Source organism: Pseudopodoces humilis, chromosome 22 (assembly GCF_049639895.1).
Source record: "Pseudopodoces humilis isolate 2021_Gansu_Grassland_sample_001 chromosome 22, ASM4963989v1, whole genome shotgun sequence".
Lineage (NCBI taxonomy): Eukaryota > Metazoa > Chordata > Aves > Passeriformes > Paridae > Pseudopodoces > Pseudopodoces humilis.
Genome location: NC_142221.1, coordinates 5,725,866 through 5,745,001, shown reverse-complemented (window position 1 = coordinate 5,745,001; position 19,136 = coordinate 5,725,866). Strand labels below are relative to the sequence as shown.

General features: G+C 42.7%; 1 protein-coding gene across 4 annotated transcripts; it reads left to right on the top strand.

Moving 5' to 3' along the window:
* Window positions 1–643: 643 nt before the first annotated feature.
* On the top strand, window positions 644–18,824 carry ODF2 (outer dense fiber of sperm tails 2). Of its 4 annotated transcripts, XM_014256367.2 has the most exons (21): window positions 747–807; window positions 1,772–1,844; window positions 2,520–2,673; window positions 3,859–3,975; window positions 4,592–4,765; window positions 6,579–6,745; window positions 7,722–7,851; window positions 8,163–8,294; window positions 9,162–9,236; window positions 9,892–9,963; window positions 10,533–10,649; window positions 11,539–11,724; window positions 12,016–12,125; window positions 12,822–12,957; window positions 13,548–13,658; window positions 13,830–13,934; window positions 14,496–14,654; window positions 15,543–15,643; window positions 16,177–16,339; window positions 16,668–16,793; window positions 17,542–18,824. In XM_014256367.2, the coding sequence occupies exons 3-21, from the start codon at window positions 2,566–2,568 to the stop codon at window positions 17,713–17,715; spliced, it is 2,463 nt and encodes an 820-aa protein (XP_014111842.1). In that variant the 5' UTR covers window positions 747–807; window positions 1,772–1,844; window positions 2,520–2,565; the 3' UTR covers window positions 17,716–18,824. The 4 variants fall into 4 exon arrangements, with proteins under 4 accessions (XP_087921963.1, XP_087921962.1, XP_014111842.1 ...); XM_088065837.1 differs by lacking the exon at window positions 2,520–2,673 and having other exon boundaries at window positions 644–807; XM_014256366.2 differs by lacking the exon at window positions 747–807 and having other exon boundaries at window positions 1,773–1,844; window positions 2,505–2,673.
* The last annotated feature ends 312 nt before the right edge of the window (window positions 18,825–19,136 follow it).

Genomic DNA, 19,136 nt, shown 5'->3' with positions numbered 1-19,136 from the left:
TATTTAATCTGGCTTTGAGTGCTGCCAGGGTTGGGGCATCCACAACCTCCCTGGGCAACTTTTACCTGTGTCTCACCACCTTCACAGGGAAGAATTTCTCCATAATATATAACCTAAATTTCCCCTCTTTCAATTTTCACCTAGTCCTATCACCATAGTTCCTGATGAAGAGTCACTCTCTGGCTTTTCTGTAGCCCCCTTCAGATCCTGGAAGGTGCTCTGAGGTTTCCACGCAACCTTTCTCTTTTCTGGGATGAAGAGCCCCAACTCTCTCAATCTGTCTTCATAGGGAAGGTGCTTCAGTCCCCTTATCAACTTCGTGGTCTTCTCCAACATTTCCATGTCCTTGTGTTGGGGACTGGTTAACAATTTACAGTAAAAGTGGCTGTGTACACAATTCTGGTCACCTTTAAGACAGTAAAACTCATCTCGAAGGCAAGGCCAAGAGAATGGACTTAATAATCCAGTTATTTCATCCTCTTTTCAGACCTCCCCATTTCTGTACGGATGGGCACCTGCTCCTCGGGCGCCGCGCTGGAGGTTGCGCGGCCGGCGGCTCCCGGGGCCGCTCGCGCCGGCCGCATGGAGCCGCGGACGGTTACCGGGGGCGGTTACCGCCGCTCAGGGCCATTCGAATCGCCCAATGGTGGAGCCGCGGGCGGCGCGGCGGCGGCGGCGGCCCTGTGGCCGCATCTCCTGCCCGTGGTGCGGAAATCAACCCCAGAACTCGGGCCACGGGCGCCCCTGCACCTGCCGCCGCGCTGATGGAGAAATGAAATGGCTCCGAACTCCGCGCGCGCCCACCTGGTGAGAGCGCCGGGCCCGGGCAGGGCAGGGCAGGGCAGGGCAGGGCAGGGCAGGGCAGGGCAGGGCGGGTGGGGGGGGGCGGCGGCTCGGGCTCGCCCTGTGGCGTGTCCCCTCACCGTGTGGGCGTCCCCTCGCCCTGTAGGGTGTTTCCTCAGCATTTGTGCGTCCCCTCACCGTGTGGGTGCCCGAACCCCGGGAGTTGTTCCTTCCTCCCTGCCACTCGGGCTCCTTCCTGCTGCGAGGCCAGCGGGAGCCATCGCGCTCGGGTAACGGCGCGGGGCGGGCGGGCGTTGGGAGTTGCCGGGCCCTGCTGGGTGAAGGCCTGTCCTGCCCTCAGAGCTGCGAGCGGCACACGGCCCCCAGACCGCGTCTCTGCCACCCTAAGGTGGCCACAGATTCCTTGGAAAACCTCCAGAGATTGCAGGAGGAATTGGAACTTGGGAGTGAGCCTTGTTGCTGAGGGAGGCGCGGTGGCAGCGTTTGATTGTCACTCGTGGTAATTCAAGGGCTCTATCAGTCCTAGGACCGGGGAGAGCTTAGCCCTTCCTTGGAAAAAAGATGATTACAGCACCCAGCAGTGTTTGGAGTTGTTTATAGCTGGAAACTGGGGAATCCTGTTCCTTCAGAAAGCTGTGTCTTCTTCATGAATTAATGGAAGTACTGCTGTGTTCCTTAAAAATTGCAGCTAGAATTTGAAAGTTTGTAAGTGAATAGTGCCATCGTGTAATTGTACAAAACGTTTCCACTGTTTAAAACAATCTCCACTGTCAATATGTTAGGAATTGCAGTCTCTCTCCTTCCCTCATCCGGTGCTTTACAGGGGAAGCTAGGACTCACCAACTTTTGTTGTTTGGGTTCATGCACTTGATGTGTTTGAGCCTTGGTATTCCCTTAAATCAAAAGGAAGAGGATGTTCAGAAAATGACACCTTTTCCTTTTAATAATTTTATTATTTCTGTATCAGGTGTATCTCTTCTGTCAATGAAGAAGCTGCACCCAAGAACGTGTCCAGAAAACTCAAAGGCTTGAAAGTATCTGTAAGTAACTTTACCTAAGCTGACAATACCCTTTCTGCCAGAATCAAATTAGTCCTGGTGGTGGCATTGTGTAAGTAAGATTTGCAATTGCATCATTCTTTTACATCAATTGAGGCATCAAGCTCCAAGGTGATGACTTTGACCTTGTGTCTCTAGGCTTTTCTGTGTTGTTTTCAGGTTATGGTTGTGTGAAGAAATGCTGTGATGCAATGGCTTTTGAGGATTTATGCTTAGAAAAGACAGTCAAAGTTAAGCACATGTGAAGCATGGAACATAGAGGTTCAGGGTTCTAGGATGGAGTGGTCTGATGATTTCCTGATGTTTTTTCTTAACCGTTAAATTAATTCTCCTCCCTGCTTCAAATTTGTCTTTGTAATCAGATTTTGTTGATTATGGGAACCCTTGATTTGCTCACTTGCTCAAAGACTCTCAACTTCAATGATTCTTACAGACATCTGCTATCAATCCAGCTGTGTTTGATCTTCAATAACCAGGTTAAAAACAGAAAATACTGGAAGCAGAGGAATTGTTTGTGTTAATCCTGGCTTTACAGAAGAACAGTGAGCAGAATGGCAGATGCTACTGATAAAAAGCTCAAATGTTAACCAGGGCTGGCCGCTGTTCCTCTCTGAACACTGAAGGAAATGTTTTTATTTCCAGTTTCCTTATTCACAGGTTTCCCTTCATTGTATTTCCCTTTCCCATTTGTGGGAGAAGAGCCATGAAGAACCATTCTTCGTCTCCCCCTTTGCATGTCCATGTGGATGAAAACACCCCTGTCCATGTCCATATTAAAAAGGGGCAGAAAACCACACCTGCAAAATGCCAGGTAGGAGTGTGTACCTGGTTCGTTGTAAGGGCTACAAAGAGAAGGTGAATGGCCCTAGAAGCATCAAAAAATCTTCCAGGTCTGTTCTGCTGTTGTGTTAGAGCTGTGAGACTTCATTTCATATTCAGTGGTGAATTTGCAGTGACACATTTGCTATGTTGATTTGTTGAAAGATGATTTTGATATGATACAGGTTTGTTTTTCAAGTTGACTTAAGAAATGTTGTTTCCAATGTGATATCATTTGGAGGATTTTTTTCCTTTTATTTCTTGGATCTGTGTCCTGATAATGTTTTCTATTTGGCTTCCTATCTGTTTTTGGAGGAAGGCTTTGAGGAGAGGTAATACTTAGGCATTTCAAGTAGCATCTTGCATCTTGATTGTATTAAAATAAATGTGCTTAGTTAAAGAATTTGGATTCAGACCATCTTCTGGCATTAAGGACATTCTCTGTACACTGAGCTCCACAGCAGAGGATCTCTTCCCAGCCTTACCCACAGGAGCCACAAGGCAAAACTGAAGCTGAGGTTCTAGCTATTCCATACCCTTTTCTGTTGCTGGATATTTATGGAAAGTTGCTCTAAAAAGTTGATGGAAGTTGCTATCTCATCTTCCTTATCCTGCAGAATCCTGTTAGAAGTCCTCTATTAATTCTGTTTGTTGCTAATGGCAAATTTCATAATGGGGTAGAATAACAGTGAAAATAATGCATCCTATTAATGCCAGTAGGGAATGTTTACAGCATCTGATTTTTCTCTAAGGTTAGAATTGTGCAAAAACACTTTAACTATCCTTCAGTTAGAGCAGCTCAAGTTCAATACAAATAAATGTGGATCTTCCAGTTGACTGCAGAGTGGGGAAAACACTACCAGGGCTTTCCAAAATCAATCACGGTGTCAAATGTAATATCTGCTTTTTTGTGAGGTGAATCTGGGGTGGAAAAGGGATCTCCCAGCCATCTGTCAGGTCCTACATCCAGCCATCCTGTCAGCTGAGAGTGCAATAACCTTTTCTTCTGGCTGGTATCAGCTTCCTTTGGTGGCTGCTACCTCATCTCATCTGATGCATCCTGTGAAACACTACTGATGGTTCTGTATAAATGATCTTTTGTTTGGTTTTGCAGCACTAAAAAATTACAAATGGTTCTTCAAGGGTCTGTAATTTATTTTATTTTCTCTTTCTTTAGCAAAAGCAGAAACAGAAATCAAAAGGGGATGGTGTGCGAGCTGTGCGGGTGAAAACTAAGGCCCCTTGGATGCCCCCAGGCAAAACAAGTACCCGTGATACCATCTTGAAATGGGAGGTACAGCTGGTTATGCTCTTTCAAACAAACTTTGAGGTTTAGCCAAGGTTGAAGAGAGCATTTGTGTAGTGAGAGAGGTAGGCAGATCTGAAAGAAGGCTACTGTCACCTGCCATCTATTTGAAGTGTCTTCTATAAATCTTTTTCACTTTTTCATACAGAAAAACTGCGAATTTATAAACAGCCTGTGGCCACGCCTTTCTGTCTCTGGAAGTCAGACACATTCATTTCTTTATTGTGATTTTAGTAGTGCCTTTCAAGATCTCATCTGGAATCTCAGCGAGGGACTGCTGGTCTCATTCTCTTCCAAAGCATGCAGCATTTGTGTAGCATTGTGTCGTATTTCCTTTCTCATGAGTTGATAGTTTTGCCTGTTGTATTCCTGGCACTTCCTAGGTGAGGATTTGAGCTTTCATTAGTTTCTCTTGTTTTTCGTTGTACTCTTCTGCATTCTTGACCTTCCCCAGATGGAAATGGAAGAACTGTTTGTAAATGTTTTTTCCTTTGCTAGCCTTGCTGCAGTGATGTGACCCAGTCTCTGTTTTCTGGCAATATTAGCTTTAGAATGGTATTTATAATGTTATACTAAAAATATTATACTCTTTATTCTCTGGTAGGAATCAGCTGAACGCCGTGAAGCTACACCTAATCCTGAGTCTGAAAGGATGCAGTCAGTACTGCGCCTCAGTGACCTCTCCACGGATGACGATGATCCCGCTTGCTGCAAAATTAACAAATATGAAAAGAAGCTAGATAGCCTGATGAATATGGTGGGAACACTGAAGCAAGAGGTAAGGAGACAGTGGAAAGACCTGTTGACTGGAGCTTGTAGCTGATCCTTTGACAAGAGAAGGCTGGAGGCAGGTCTTGGTGCAATGGAAAGCTACTCAGGCTGATGGTAGCGTGCTTGAAAATCAGTCTGAATTGTTTAGAATAGCTGAACTGTCCTGCTGAGAAATTCACTTAGCCACACTATGAAATATTTCAAAATATTATTAATTTAATAAGGTATTGCTGTGCTTTAGTTCCCAAATAATCTCTCCCGCCCAAGCCCAAAATCTGAAAACTGATGACTCCAGAAAGTGAAAAATACAATGCATTGATGTTTTATTGTAAAAAAATCCCTATATTCAATAAGACTGTTTTCTTCTGATTTGGTTTCAAAAGTGTGCTACCCAATGGTGTTGTGTCTTCCAGATAAATAGGCTCTTATGTACCTGACACCACTTAAAAAATATGTGGGAGATGTTCCGAGGTCTCATAAGATGCATCATGGTGGGGGTAAACTGCATTTTTAACATTAACACTCAGAGCAAATCTTATATTATTATTTTACTCAAAACTACATGGATTTCAAATCAGTAAATAAGAATAGGATTTGAGTCAAGTAGATTCTTACATCCATTACATTTTATTCATGCTACAAAATGTAATGGAATTACTTGAATGGTTATAAAACAAAAATCAACTTTAGAATCACAGAATGAACTGGATTGGAAAGACCTTTGAGATCACCAAGTCCAACCTATGACCTTAACACCTCCTCAGCAACCAAACTACGGCACTGAGTGCCATGTCCAGGCTTTTTCTAAACACGTCCAGGGATGTTGACTCCACCATCTCCCTGGGCAGATGATTCCAGTGCCCAATCACTCTTTCAGTGAATAATTTTTTCCTGATGTCTAACCTAAACTTCCCCTGGAGTAGCTTAAGCCTGTGTTTTCTCCTGTCACTGGTTGCCTGGGAGAAGAGACTGACTCCCACCTGACTACACACACCTTTCAGGGAGTTGTAGTGAGTGATAAGGTCTCCCCTGAACCTCCTTTTTTCCAGGCTAAACAACCCCGGCTCCCTCAGTTGTTCTTCATAGGGTTTGTGTTCCAGGCCCCTCACCAGCATTGTTGCCCTCCTCTGGACGCGCTCAAGTGTCTCAACATCCTTCCCAAACTGAGGGCCCAGAACTGGACACAGCACTTGAGGTGTGGCCTCACCAGTGCTGAGTACAGGGGAACAATGACCTCCCTGCTCCTGCTGGCCACACTATTCCTGATACAGGCCAGGGGCCATTTGCCTTCTTGGCCACCAGGGCACATTGCTGGCTCATGTTCAGTGGACCAGTACCCCAAGGTCCCTTTATGCCTGGCCGCTGTCCAGCCACACCATCCCCAGTTTGTAGCACTGCAGGGGGTTGTTGCGGCCAAAGTGCAGGACTTGGCACATGGACTTGTTAAAGGTTGGAAAAGACCTCCAGGATCATCGAATCCAACTTTTGATCCATCACCACCTTGTTAAATAAACAGAGCACTGAGTGCCGTGTCAAGTTGTTTCTTGTACACCTCCAGGGATGGTGATTCCACCACCTCCTTGGGCAGCCCTTTCCAATACCTGACAGCCCTTTCTGTGAAGAAATTCCTCCTGATGTCCAACTTGAACATCCCCTGACACAGCTTGAGGCCATTTCCTCATGTCCTATCACTTGTCACCTGGGAGGATATACTTAGTTTTTTTTATACTTTCAATAAGTTGATTGACCCTGAATGTTTCACTGATTTGGGATATGGATTCTGTGTATCACTTCTGAGGCCGCTGTTCCAATATCTTCAGGTTAAGATGCAACAAATGGATGAACAGGAACAACTGACAAAGCGTCTCCTGGAAGAGCAGAAGGAAGAACTGAATGAGGTCACACAAGAGCTGGTAGAAACGGAGAATGAGAACACGCGGCTCCGGCGCAATATCGAGCGCATAAAGGAGGAGAAGGACCTAACTATGTAAGAAATCTTCACTTCTCACTTTTCCTGCACTAGTGGTATCCACAGGTACCTCACACCTTTATTGCTGACATGATTTGAGGTTGTAGCTGCTGCTGAAGAACTGATGCACTTGGATTTTTTGTCACCTTTTAGAAGGGAGACTCAAGATTGCAGTAGCTGCATGATTTATGGAATGGGAAAAAAACCTACTTTGAGAGGAACCTGAGAGCAGTTGGCTTGTGTGGAGGATCAGACTAGCTCTGCAATTAGTATTTTGAAGATAAAGGGATTCTGCTTGATAGAACAATAAATGCATAAACATGGAGCTGAAAACTAGAGGAGAATTTTTGACCTTTGTAAAAATTATTCAGAGCCAGGAGTGACAGCCCCTGAGGGGACTGAATCATGGGCTTTTTTCTTAGTGATTGTGAAGGTCTGTAAGTCTGACATTTTTGCATCTGCTTTGTATCTAAAGAATTAGTGAAGGTCGTGTCTCCAGGGGGACATTAATGTTTTAGGAGAGTTAGATTTATTTTTTTCCCTTAAGAAAGATCACTTGGAAGTTAATACTTTGTATTCCTTTTTCAGAAAACTCTGTCAATGCTTCTGAGATTACAAGTGCTGGCTAAAAACGTTGAGCTGCATGTCTTGGTGTGCTTTTCTGGTTTTTATTTGGCCATTTGGAGTCTTATTTCTGGTGTGACATAAGTGCCCAGGAAAAGCACAGCATTGTGTGCAGTTTTGATATAAGCCTTATTTGTCCCCTCTAAATTTCATATCTGTGATCTCAGCAAGCTCCTGGTTTCTGCTTGCTGCCTTATCTCAAAACAGCTTCCACACTGAAAGAAGGTAAATCTTAAGCAATTTTTGTTTAGAGCTTTTATCCTCTGATTTGGGCTTTTTACTAATTTTAACCCAATCAACTCTATATCAATAGTGGTTGGTATAGCTGCCAAAGCTTCTTGTTTCTCTGATGACTGAATTCTCCTTGCAGGCTGCAGAAGGAGTGCTTGCAGCAGGAGAAGGAGTGTTTGGTGACAAAGCTGAATGAAGCAGAAAGGGATGGAGCAGCAGCTGCCAGACAGATCCACGCCCTGAAAAATACCATTGGGAGACTTAATGTTGTATGTGTCCCTTTTTGTTCTTGCCTTTACTACATTGTCCTGTTATATGGCTGTCTTAAAAAAGTAATGTTATAGTTGCTAATCCAGCAAAGCCTAAGGAAAAGTGGAGGGATTCAACATCCTTAAGGTGTTTGCTGATTTAGTTTTAAAGTAGGGCATTTGCATCCAGGTACCTTCTGCACACAAGTGAACAATTATTTCCTTTTGTTTGTTTTGTTGGTTTGGTTGTTTGAGTTGTTGTGTTTTGTTTTATCTCATTTCTTTGTTTATTTGTTTATTTGGCTTTTGTTTGTTTAATGTTTTTGCTTTAGGAGAAACACGTGAGCAGCACAGATATAAATGCTCTAACAAGACAAAAAGAGCTTCTGCTCCAGAAATTGAGCACCTTTGAAGAAACCAACCGGACACTCCGAGAACTTCTTGCAGAGCAGCAGTCCCGGGAGGTGAGAACTGCTGTGTATGGAACCTGGCTGATTACAGGAGGCTGTGTTGTCTCATGGGCTGGAAGAGAATTTTGAGTTTGAAATCTTTCAACTCTTTTCCTCAGCCCTACAGTAGATCCTGTCAGCCCATAAATGTTGGATAGTTTTTATTTGTGTTTTTTTCTTTATCTCTGCCTAATTCATAGAGTAAGACTGGCTTTTCTGCTCTGAGGATGGTAGAGCCTCTAAGTCTTTGGCTGTGTTAAAAGGTTCAGGTACTGCTGTGTTGCCAGCTGTCTCCTCTGGATGTGGCTGTATCTGCTGATCCTGCTGGTCTCAAACGCTGCTGCTGCACTTGGGTTGCCTGCAGTCTGAGGACTTTATATGGCCTCAGCTAATGAGAACCTAAGGATATTCAGAACTTTGATTTTGTAGGCTTTGAGGGCAGCAACAGAGAAATTAGAAACAATTATGTGCTACATGTACAGAACAATTCGCTATTGCTCATACAAGCAATAGAAAAATGATATTTCTGTTATTTTTGTAGTATATATTCCATTTTACCAAAAGTTAGCTGATGGTAACGGTTACCTCATCCACCAGTGAGGCTGGATAATTCCACATGACTTTCCCTGAGTAGCGGGAGAGTCCAGAATGATCTTACATTGCCATCATGCTTTTTATTTTAATCTTTGACTGGGAAGTGGAAAAGCTTTCTGAGATGGATAATAATATGTGAAATATTTAGCAAATGTGATGTTTCTGGATATCTTCTAAGAATTTCTGCTGCAGCTGGGAGGAAATAATTGATTTTCTAAGTTCCATTTTAAGAACCTGTATAAAACTTACTTTTTAGTTAACGATTTTTCTCATGCATTTATTTTGTAGAAAGATTCCCAGAAGGTACTGGATCGGCAAGCAGCGCTGCTGAAAAGGCTGGCTGACTCAGATGCAGAGAACATGGTAAGTAAACCACAATCTCTCTTTCCCTTAATGATACTGCAGAGAGATCTAAAATGACAAACCTTCTTTGTCTGATATTCCACTGTCAAATCTTACAGTAGTGAGATTTTATTTTCTCTTTTCTTTCAAAAGCCTTTTATTTCAATAAAAAAATTATTTTATTTTTTGAGGTAATCAGAGCCACTACATTGCTCCTCTGGTTAACAACCTGCATTTCAAAGTGGGTAGATTTTCGTTGCCTTTGAAATACGGGGTCTTAGAATGGGGATAACTCTGTGTATTGGGCTCTGTCACCGAGTTACCTTGTGCCAGTTTTTGTTCATTTCCTTCTCTGTAAACTGAGACAGGAGGTCTTGCCTTGCCAGAAGTTATAAAACATGCTGTGAGATATAGGCAAATGCCCTTTTTAGTCTGTGGAGTATATATGGTCCTGACTGGGTATCCTGTGTCCTGTTGTACAAATGTATGTGTATCCCTTTTGCTTCCTGCTTGAGTAGAATGAAGCCTGTTTTTCTGGGGATGAGGATGCTGTTGTGGATAACAGACTGTGCCTTGACAGGTGGTCTTGACAGGGAGGCAGTTACACCTCTTGCCTTCCACCTGCCATCCTAAATGTGTTTTTTACTGAACATCTGCGTGCTGTTTGTTTTTCCAGCAACTTCAGATCAAGCTTCAGGGAAAAGAAAAGGAAGTGGAAAGCCTCACAGTTCAAATAGTGGCAGAAAAGGTAATTTTGTTTTTCTGTTTTTCCCTCTCTTCCTTACTTTCCAGTTCTGTAAAACCACAGGCAGTCCAAAAGATGAGGTTGTTTGCAGACCACTATTTTGAGATCAGATAACTGGCTTACTTATAAAACTAGGCAGATACCAACTCCCACATCATTGTGGGTTCCATATTCTGCTTATAAGACCTCTCACAAGGATAGATTGGTAGAATTCTCTTTGCTTGGGCACTGAATTAACATTCTGTTTAATGTCCTGTTGGCTCCCAATGGCAAATTCTAATATGCTCCTTAGTTTAAGAGGTAAAGTGGGAATGCAGTGAAGAGGTGAGATACAAAGAATGTTTTGCCCTAGAACATAACTTTCAGGCCAGTCATTCACATGTGTTGTAAGAAAAATGACTGCTCATTAGGTCCCTTTTTGCTGGACTAGAAGGGCTGTGAGGGTATCTGCAGGTGGTGGTGGCTGGAGATCATTCAGTGAAGAAATCTGAGATTCTTCCTGCATATTATAAAGTGTTCCTTTTATTAGCTTGTTGAGTAAAAACATGTTTATCTTGTTCCTGCTTATCTAGGAACAGGCAAAGAAAGCATTTGAACTCTCCAGAGCTATGGAATCTATGAAAGCCCATTTACAAACCCAGCTGCGGAGCAAAGAAGTTGAGAATGGTCGTCTGGCTGCGCAGGTGCAGGTATGTCTGGACTGCTCCCTGGGGATTGTCTCTTCCTTTGCTCCCATGGACTGAAATCACTCACAAGGGGAGTAACACAAGCTTCTTACAAAGTCTGGTTGACTGAAATATTGGCTGGTGATGTTTATGCCATTAACACACAGCATGATTTTCAAATTAAGTAAGAAAAGAGAAATCACATTTCACATTTCAGGCATGAAGCAAAATCTTAGCCTTAAGGTCTATGTGCATTAATTAGATTTTCTTTTTCCTAAGTTAGTTACTATGTAATTATTGAAAAGATTGCTTTGGTTTAGTCAAGCATCAAGACAAACTGAAACTATTTAATTTGCATTTTTTGAAAAATGCTGTGCCAGTTTGATCACCCTCGTTCATCTGTTCTACGGTATTAATGAGGAGGAGAAAGTTCCTCTGGTTTATTTTGATTCGAGTTTTATATTTAGCATATGTTGGGCTGATGTTTCAAGGAACATAAATGTGTTAATAGTTTAGAGGAGCTTTAATCTGTTCTAGTAAGAGCTGCATAAAGCAACATTATTATACGTTGCTTCAATAGATACATTTTATCAATAAAAATAATTTTCTCAGGTAGATCAAAAGACTGTTAAAATGCTATTTATTTTGGTCAGGAGAAAAATCAGTATTTTAGAAAGCAGCTTATGAAAGAGGAAAGGAAGACTCTTGGAAGAAAAGGAAGATGTCATGCTGCTATCTCTTTGAGCATTTAGACAGGATTGTGTAGGTGAAACATGACTGCAAATACCTCTAGGCTGAACACTGGGGATTTGTGCCTGGTTCTCATCACCATTTCTAGGAAATTAGTTGCTGCTTTGGGTTTGCAGGTGTAACATGGGCATTAATCCATATGGTGGGTTTTGTTCCCCCGCAGAGTCTGGAGATGAGTGAAGCTAAGCTTACAGAACAGCTGGAACTTGCCCTGGAGCAGCTGAAAGACACGAAGGTCAAGGGGGATGATGATAAAGATGCCCTGAAGAAAGCGATCCGTGCACAGAAAGAGCGGGCGGAGCGGAATGAGGAGTATGTGCAGAAACTGACTGCCCAGCTAGCAGAAAAGGTACCTGCTGAAACAGGAGAGGCCTAGTTTGAGGTCATGCTTTTAAATTGTTGACTTCTGGTAGCAGCCCTGGGGAGAGTCTCTTCTTTCTACGGATGAAATTTATTTCTGTCTTGATGCTATGGCCCATTTATGCCAAGTTTAGAACAAATCCAGTTTGCTCAGCTGTCACTGTATTCACTGCATGTCCTAAGTTAAGGGCATCTCTTTGTCTTGTCTGTATATCTCACACCAGTGATTATTTTGTCTTCTCCCTTACTTTTTTTCTCCTGTATTTCCCTTGTCTGACAGGACAGCTGCCTTGCTGAGGTCCGGGCCAATCTCGACTCCTGGAGGGATCGCTGCAACAAAGCACTGAAGGAGAAGGATGACCTTGAACTGGAAGTTGTTACACTGAACAGGTTAGAGTAAAATCAGTGCAGAGAAAGAAGCATGAGTGGGGATGAGTTCAAAGTTCAAGGATAATTTAATTGAATAATAGCATTGAAATGAATGCTTTAATTTGGCTTGTAAATAACTAAGCTAAACCAGCACTGCTTTAAGGGCTAGAGCAGAATTGGAAGAGTTGGAGAGAGACATGTGACTTTTGCTGCTGACTTGCCACAGCAAAGACAGACTCTTTAGGGTTTGCTGACCCTTAAAACTGTTCCTTTGCCATTTTGTAATTCTTTGAATTAAGATTTTTTGTTTGTTTGTTTTGAGATCTTTTTGAATTACTGGAATAGAAGTTATTAAAACACATCAGTAGTATAGTTGATGCTAGTTTTGTTGTGAAGGTAAATAAATGTGTTGGTATCACTGCAGTACAGTTGTTGCTGCAGGGAAAACCAGATAGGTATGAGTTGAGAGAGGCATATCCTTATCCTGTGCATCTTTGAGACAATTAATTTGAGCTCCAGGGGGACAACTCCAGTTAATTTCCAGGAGATATAAAAAGATTGAAGTAGTCAAACAGTGTAACAGAGAGGTGTGCATACATGACTGGAGAAGGAAGATGAAAGGATAGGGAAAAGCCATGTTTCTGAAGCTAATTTTCAGAGGTTAGGAGCCTTACTCTTTCTTGTCACTTAAGAACTCGTTTTCTTTCTGTGTGGCAGCCGTGTTGCAGACTTGCTGGAACAACTGGCAAAGGTCCAGGAAAAGGCACGGGAAGAAAACAGCACTTTGATGTCTAAAGTGCACCAAATGAATGGAGACAACAATTCTTTAAAGAAAGAAAATGAAAGACTAAAGGTTAGTGACTCTAAGGGTCTGAAGAACAAATGCTAGGAGGAAAAAAAGGGGTAATTACAACAACTTGCTTGGCTACTGAGGACATGAGTCAAATTGCATGAATTGCTCCTATACAGTTTCAAACCAGTTCATATAACCTGACTGTAATAGGGCCAATGTGTTAGGAGGCAACAGAGGAAGTGTTCATACTGGGAGAACTGTGTTTCTTCCATGTTTTGGCTAGGAGTATCTCCAACAACTGTTTAATTTAGCTGGGATCTTAAATCTTGTCCTTACACCTTTGCTGTTGACCAGACAACAAACAGCTGTTGTAGCTCATACAGAGAGAATGGTAATCTCCAGAAAAAAAAGATGACTGCCCTATTTCTCCTATTGTTGTTTACCATGAGTGATCTTGTGGGTGACCTACATCTTTTTTTCCATCCCAAACCTCTGTGCTCTGCTGATGCAAATTTGGCAGTCTGCTGAAGTCTGGAGAGTTTTGGCAACTTGCATGGACAAAACTGTATTTTCTTAGTCTAGACAACATTAGACAGCTCACATGGCAGGTACTTCCAAGCACTAAATGGAAAACATTTTCTTTTTTTCAGGCTGCTCTGAACTCAATGGAGGACAAGCTGAACCAAGCACAGATGGAATTGCAGCATCTCCAGAACTCTGTCAGGAGCTATGAGGCGTTGATTGAAAACTACACGGCACAGGTGAGTCTCAGAGCCTTCAGCACAAAGGTGTTTTCTCCTCCCACTGTGGCTTATTCTGTAATGCCTTAGCTGTTGCCAACTGGAGCAGTTTCAATTACTCCAAGGCATTGCACACACGTGTTGAAAACTATATATAACGGATAAAGTCTGGGGTCTTTTTTTAATGTCCAGGCACAGAAGGCCCGAAATGAAGCAGATGAGCTGGCAGCAAGACTGGAGCAGTGTGAAAAAGAGAACGAGACAGTAAAGGATGATATGAACAAGGAGCTTGAAGAGGTAACTATCCCTCTAAAGATACATTGTAGACATTCATGGATCTTCCTGTTCTGAATCTAGTGAAAAACAGCTGTAAATAGGAAATAAAAGGTTTGACTCTGCCTTTTGCATCAGTTTTTTCTCAGGACTTGTTCAATAAGTTTTGCAGAATTAACATTTAGCAGCTTTTTTTTGACTATATGACATTCTTCAGAGGTATATAAATTATTTAGTGTGTCCTTTGCTGCAGAAATAGTGGTTTAGAACAGTGGATTAGGTAGGTTACACCGTTATCTGATGTGGAATAGCTGAACACAAAAGCAGATCTTGTACTTCCAGTAAAATTGAAGCCCACAATTCAAAATACTCATTCTTACGCCATACATATGGAATGCCAGATCCTAAGTGGAAGCTTTTTGGAGTAGGAAAAGACCTTAGGCTTTGAACTCCAGCACTGGCTAAATATCCACACAAGTGTCATCATGGTTGTGGACTAACAAAGCTTCATTGAAGTTGAGAAATTTTTTTAGTCTTGATCTTATGAACATTTGAAAGTTCTCACATTCTCTTCTTTGATTACAGACTCGTGACCAGCTGCAGGCTCAGCTTGCTGAACTGGAAAAGCTGCCTGAGATCCTAAAGTACACTGAGGCACAGCTGGCACAATGCCATCAACAGCTCATGTGTTATGAGAAGAAGAACACGGATCTGTGTACCATGATTGCAGAACTCCGTCAGCTGGTAAGGGACTGGCAGAAGGTACCCATACCAGGGCGCACCTCACCTGTGAAATCAACATGAATTTCTAATCACAGCAAGGTTCAAACTTCGTCTCTGTTCTCGTCTCTTATTGAAAAGATTAAACGTGCACTGCAAAATAAAGGTGTGTGCCATGTCTTTGTGCAAGAAGCTAGCGGCTTTGCTGGTAGCATTCCTTAATATTTGAAAGGTTTCTCATCCCTTGGTGCAGAATCTTTCTGGGACTTGTTAGCAGCCGTGGCAGTACTTGCTAATGACAGCCCTTGCTTCTGTTACCTCCATCCTCTTGTCAGCTTTCCGTCCTTTAGTTTTCTGCTGATGGTGCTAGCCCAACCATTTTATCACTCTGATTTCAGGTTGTTTTCCCAGTTTCTGGTTTTTTGTTCCCAGAAAGACTGTACAGGTATTGCAGGACAGTTTCAGACAGGGATGACATCTACAGCTGTGCCTCAAGACAACACATGATCTCTGTCTGACCACTTCAGTCTGCTTGGTTTGGTATTATAAACCTCCCTGGTGTTTCAGGCTCTGATGCTGTTGTGGGCTGCTGGCATGTTTGTGGCTGCTGTTCTTGTGTGTGTGCTTGGATTGTAGGTGCTGCTCTACATGTAGGAATTCATGGGCCGGGCTTTTCTTTTGCAGTACAGATGAGTTTTCCCATACCTTCCCAGACTGTAACTGGAAGTATCAGCAAAATGGATGTTTTTTACAGTTTTTTATAGTTCTTTACTATCCACTGTTCCCTTTCTGGAGCTCTCTAGAAGTTATGAACAGAACGTATTTCCTTCTGAGAGCTGCATATGCTTTAGGTGGTTGGACACAAATGTGTAGTGACTACTCTGTAAAGTAATTAATTCCTGTAATTTTTAGATTGACCTCCAGGGGGACAAAATGGAGATGACAAGAGAAAGATATCAATCTGCCCAAGAGGAGAAAAAGCAACTCACCTTGAAGGTGGAGGAGCTAGAAAGGTTAGAAACACTAGGCTCTCTTGCTTTTTTAACCTTCCATTTCCATTGTTTTTACAGGGGATTGAAACAGCTTCAGTCTTGCTCCAGTTCCCCACATGCTTCCAGGATTCTGTGCATTTGCTTATCCCACAAGGTTCTCTAATCAGTACCTGTCCACTAAGAGTTACATGCTTTTGCAGCAGCACCTGTTGTGAATGTTGTTAGACAGGATGATGGCTTAGACAGTAGAGAAACCAGCTCCTTGTCCAATTTAGCCTGGCAATTCTGAGGTTACTAGATATTACAGTATTTTTACCTATGTTTATAAATTTATTTTAGTGACAGTGTCTCAGAAAGTGCAGGTATATGGGTACTCTGTAGGTCCTTCCATCTTTGAAATTTTGATTTGAGGACTGGAGAACTGTTTCTTGAGGCTCTCACCTTTCAAGGGGGAATAGAATCTGTTACCAGAGAGTCAGGACCTGACAAAAGGCAGAATGAAACACACTCCATTTAAAATGAATAGGTTTCCTTCCCTTATTGTCTTAAACTAGAAAACTAGAGTCCACGAGTGCCCAGAACATAGAATTCCTTCAGGTCATAGCAAAACGTGAGGAGTCGATCCACCAGTGTCAGCTGCGGCTGGAGGAGAAGAGCCGTGAGTGCAGCTCCCTGGCACGTCAGCTGGAGATGGCCATTGAGGATGCCAAAAGACAAGTGAGTAATTTCTCATGTTTGTGAATTCACCCAAAGCTACCCAGGCTGTGAAAGGGGAACAGCGAGAATGCTGAAAATATCTTCTCAGCTTATGACCAAACCCATTAAAATGATCGTGTTCAGTGAAATACAGGTAATGTGCTGGTGCTGTTTGTCAGCGCTGTCGAAGAACTGAACTCGGTTTGCGACAGAGAAAAAGCACAAGACTGAGCTGCTGCTTATGTATGAGAATGTGTCAGTTAAACTTCAAAGGGCTTTTGTGGGCAATGGGTAGGGAAACCATATTCTTCCATAGATATCCCTTTAACAAAGTTGTTGTTCTGTGTAGGTGGAACAAGCTCGAGAACGAGCAGTCTCCAGAGAGAGGGCAGCCCAGTCCAAGATGTTGGATTTGGAGACCCAGCTGAGCAGGAATAAAACAGAGCTGAACCAGTTGCATCGGAGCAAAGAGGATGTGAGTGGCTTGTGGGGGATATTCTTGCTGTACTGGTGGTGCCCTAGCAACAAATGGAATCCATAAATCATCCTGTGGATGTGCTGCTGAAGTCATGCAGAGCTGTGCCTGAATGTGATGTGCTGTTGAGTGTGTCCATGTATGTGTGACATAGGACATGTCTGCTGTGTCCAATTCAGGAGTGTGTAGTAAGTGATAGGCAAGTGAGAGTACAATGATGTGAGTGAACTTGGTGTAAAGTTATGTGTATATAAGAAAAGAATCAGACTTTCCTTGTGTTAAAAGGAGATTTGCACCAGGTATCAGGGACAGGTTTCAACTTCATTTCACCTATATCAGAGAGAATGCAATTTCTCTTCTAGAGGAAAGGATTTTTTTCTAGAAGAAAGACTGGGAATCTTTTGTCATGTCCTATTTACCTTGCTTCCTTGCTTTAGTTTTACTTGGAATTGTTGGCTGATGGATCAGGTCAAGTTGCTTTTCAGAAGAGGGTGTGTTTTAATTCCCCAAAACTACAAGCTAATATATTTCAAAATCCCAACTGATTAGCCACATTGTCTCCTGCTTTTATCAGCGGGTTGCTGAATGGAGTTGGGAATGAGCAGAAATTATAAATATCACAGCACCATCTATGGTAATGTCATCTGCTGTGCTAATTCTGGCTCTCCTCAGCACTTTGGGGGAAGAGTTTAACATGAACAGGATGAACGTTGCTGCCTCTCAGCCTGTTTTGTGCTCCCCTGTGCAGGCAGAGCGCCGATACGAAAGCCGCCTCCAGGACCTGCGGGATCGGCTGGAGCAGTCGGAGAGCACCAACCGCAGCATGCAGAACTACGTCCAGTTCCTCAAGTCTTCCTACGACAACGTTTTTAGGGAAAGTGCTTTTCTGGGCTCCCCCAGCCACACTCGCTCTCTCCTCTGAGGGCAATGCTCTCCTTGCACCTTTTTTAAGTACACAGAAGGAGCTTTGTTTCAAAAGCTGTATTGATATAGAAAACTGGATGGCATTTCAGCGTCACTGTTAGGAGATTTTTTTATTGCAGAATGAGAAAATAAAATGATGTTGGAATGTGATCAAAATGTGAGGTATCAGCAATACTGGTTTGGTGCTGGAGGTTAGTGTTACACCATAATCTGAGCCCGAAAACCAGGTGGTTTTGTGTATAATGGAAAAGATTTTCCTCCTGTTAGGTCATGATGGTTTCAGCTCTTAAAACCTGTCAGAAGTTTCTCAAGTGTGTTAATTTTTGTAAGAGCTCTCTTCGTGCTTCACTTTTCACTTGGTTTCTCTGTTGGGGAGATCATGTGGGGTTTTTTTGCTTGTGGGATTTTTTAAATAATTTTTTCATACTGTTGGTGTGATGCTGAAAATAACTGAGGTAGGTGCCTGGGCTCTACACTCACAAGAGATAATCTCCTGCATAACCACAGTGTTTGTAACAATTTTGTACCAGAAATTATGAGTTTGGTTTAGTTTTTTATACTTGATTCTTATATACTCCCTGATCCTTACCTTTATTTGTGAGTGTGATGCTAATGTTGCTTTACTCCTCTTACCCTGGTTTTCTGATCCTGAGTATACCCACCCAGAACTGACCCAAAACAATCTAAATTTGAAGGAAATCAGTGTCACTTCATTTGGGATCTTGGTGCAAATGCCATGTGAGTTCTGGGTGTGCGTGAAATCCTGACTTTGTCTTAAGCCAACTAAGGAGCAGCTGCAGATCTACAACTTCATCAAATTCCCCTGCACCTTCTGGAAAATCAGATCTTTTGTGTGTCAAGTCTCTAAAAGTCCATGTGCTCTCTGGTGTCCTATTGTTTCCACTAAATGGTTCTGAGGACGACAAAAATAAGCCTTGTTTTTATTTTTCTTGCATTTGTATCCTATTTATGTGCTATGTGCTGTGGTCATTGCCTGTATTTGTCATAAAAGTTTTCTAATCAGTTTTCAAAAGATCTGTAATTGCACGTGTTTAACACTTTAAAAATCCCAGAAGTGCCGGGGGAGAAACCAATAAAGTACATTTTAATGGGTTATGGTGGGGATTTCCTCTTCAGGTACTGTGTGTTTGAGTTTGGAAAAGCAAAAACACCCCAGAGCTGTTGGTGCGGGCAACTGAATTACAAACTATTTCTGTGGCTCACGGATGAAGCCTTCCCTCTGCTTCTGCGACCGGGACTAAGCAGCGCAAGCTGGCTCCAGCCCTCCCGCGGCGAGAATACACAGAATAAGTGGGAAATGGGCGAAGCTGCGGAGAATACACAGAATAAGTGGGAAATGGGTGAAGCTGCGGAGAATACACAGAATAAGTGGGAAATGGGTGAAGCTGCGGCTGTTTC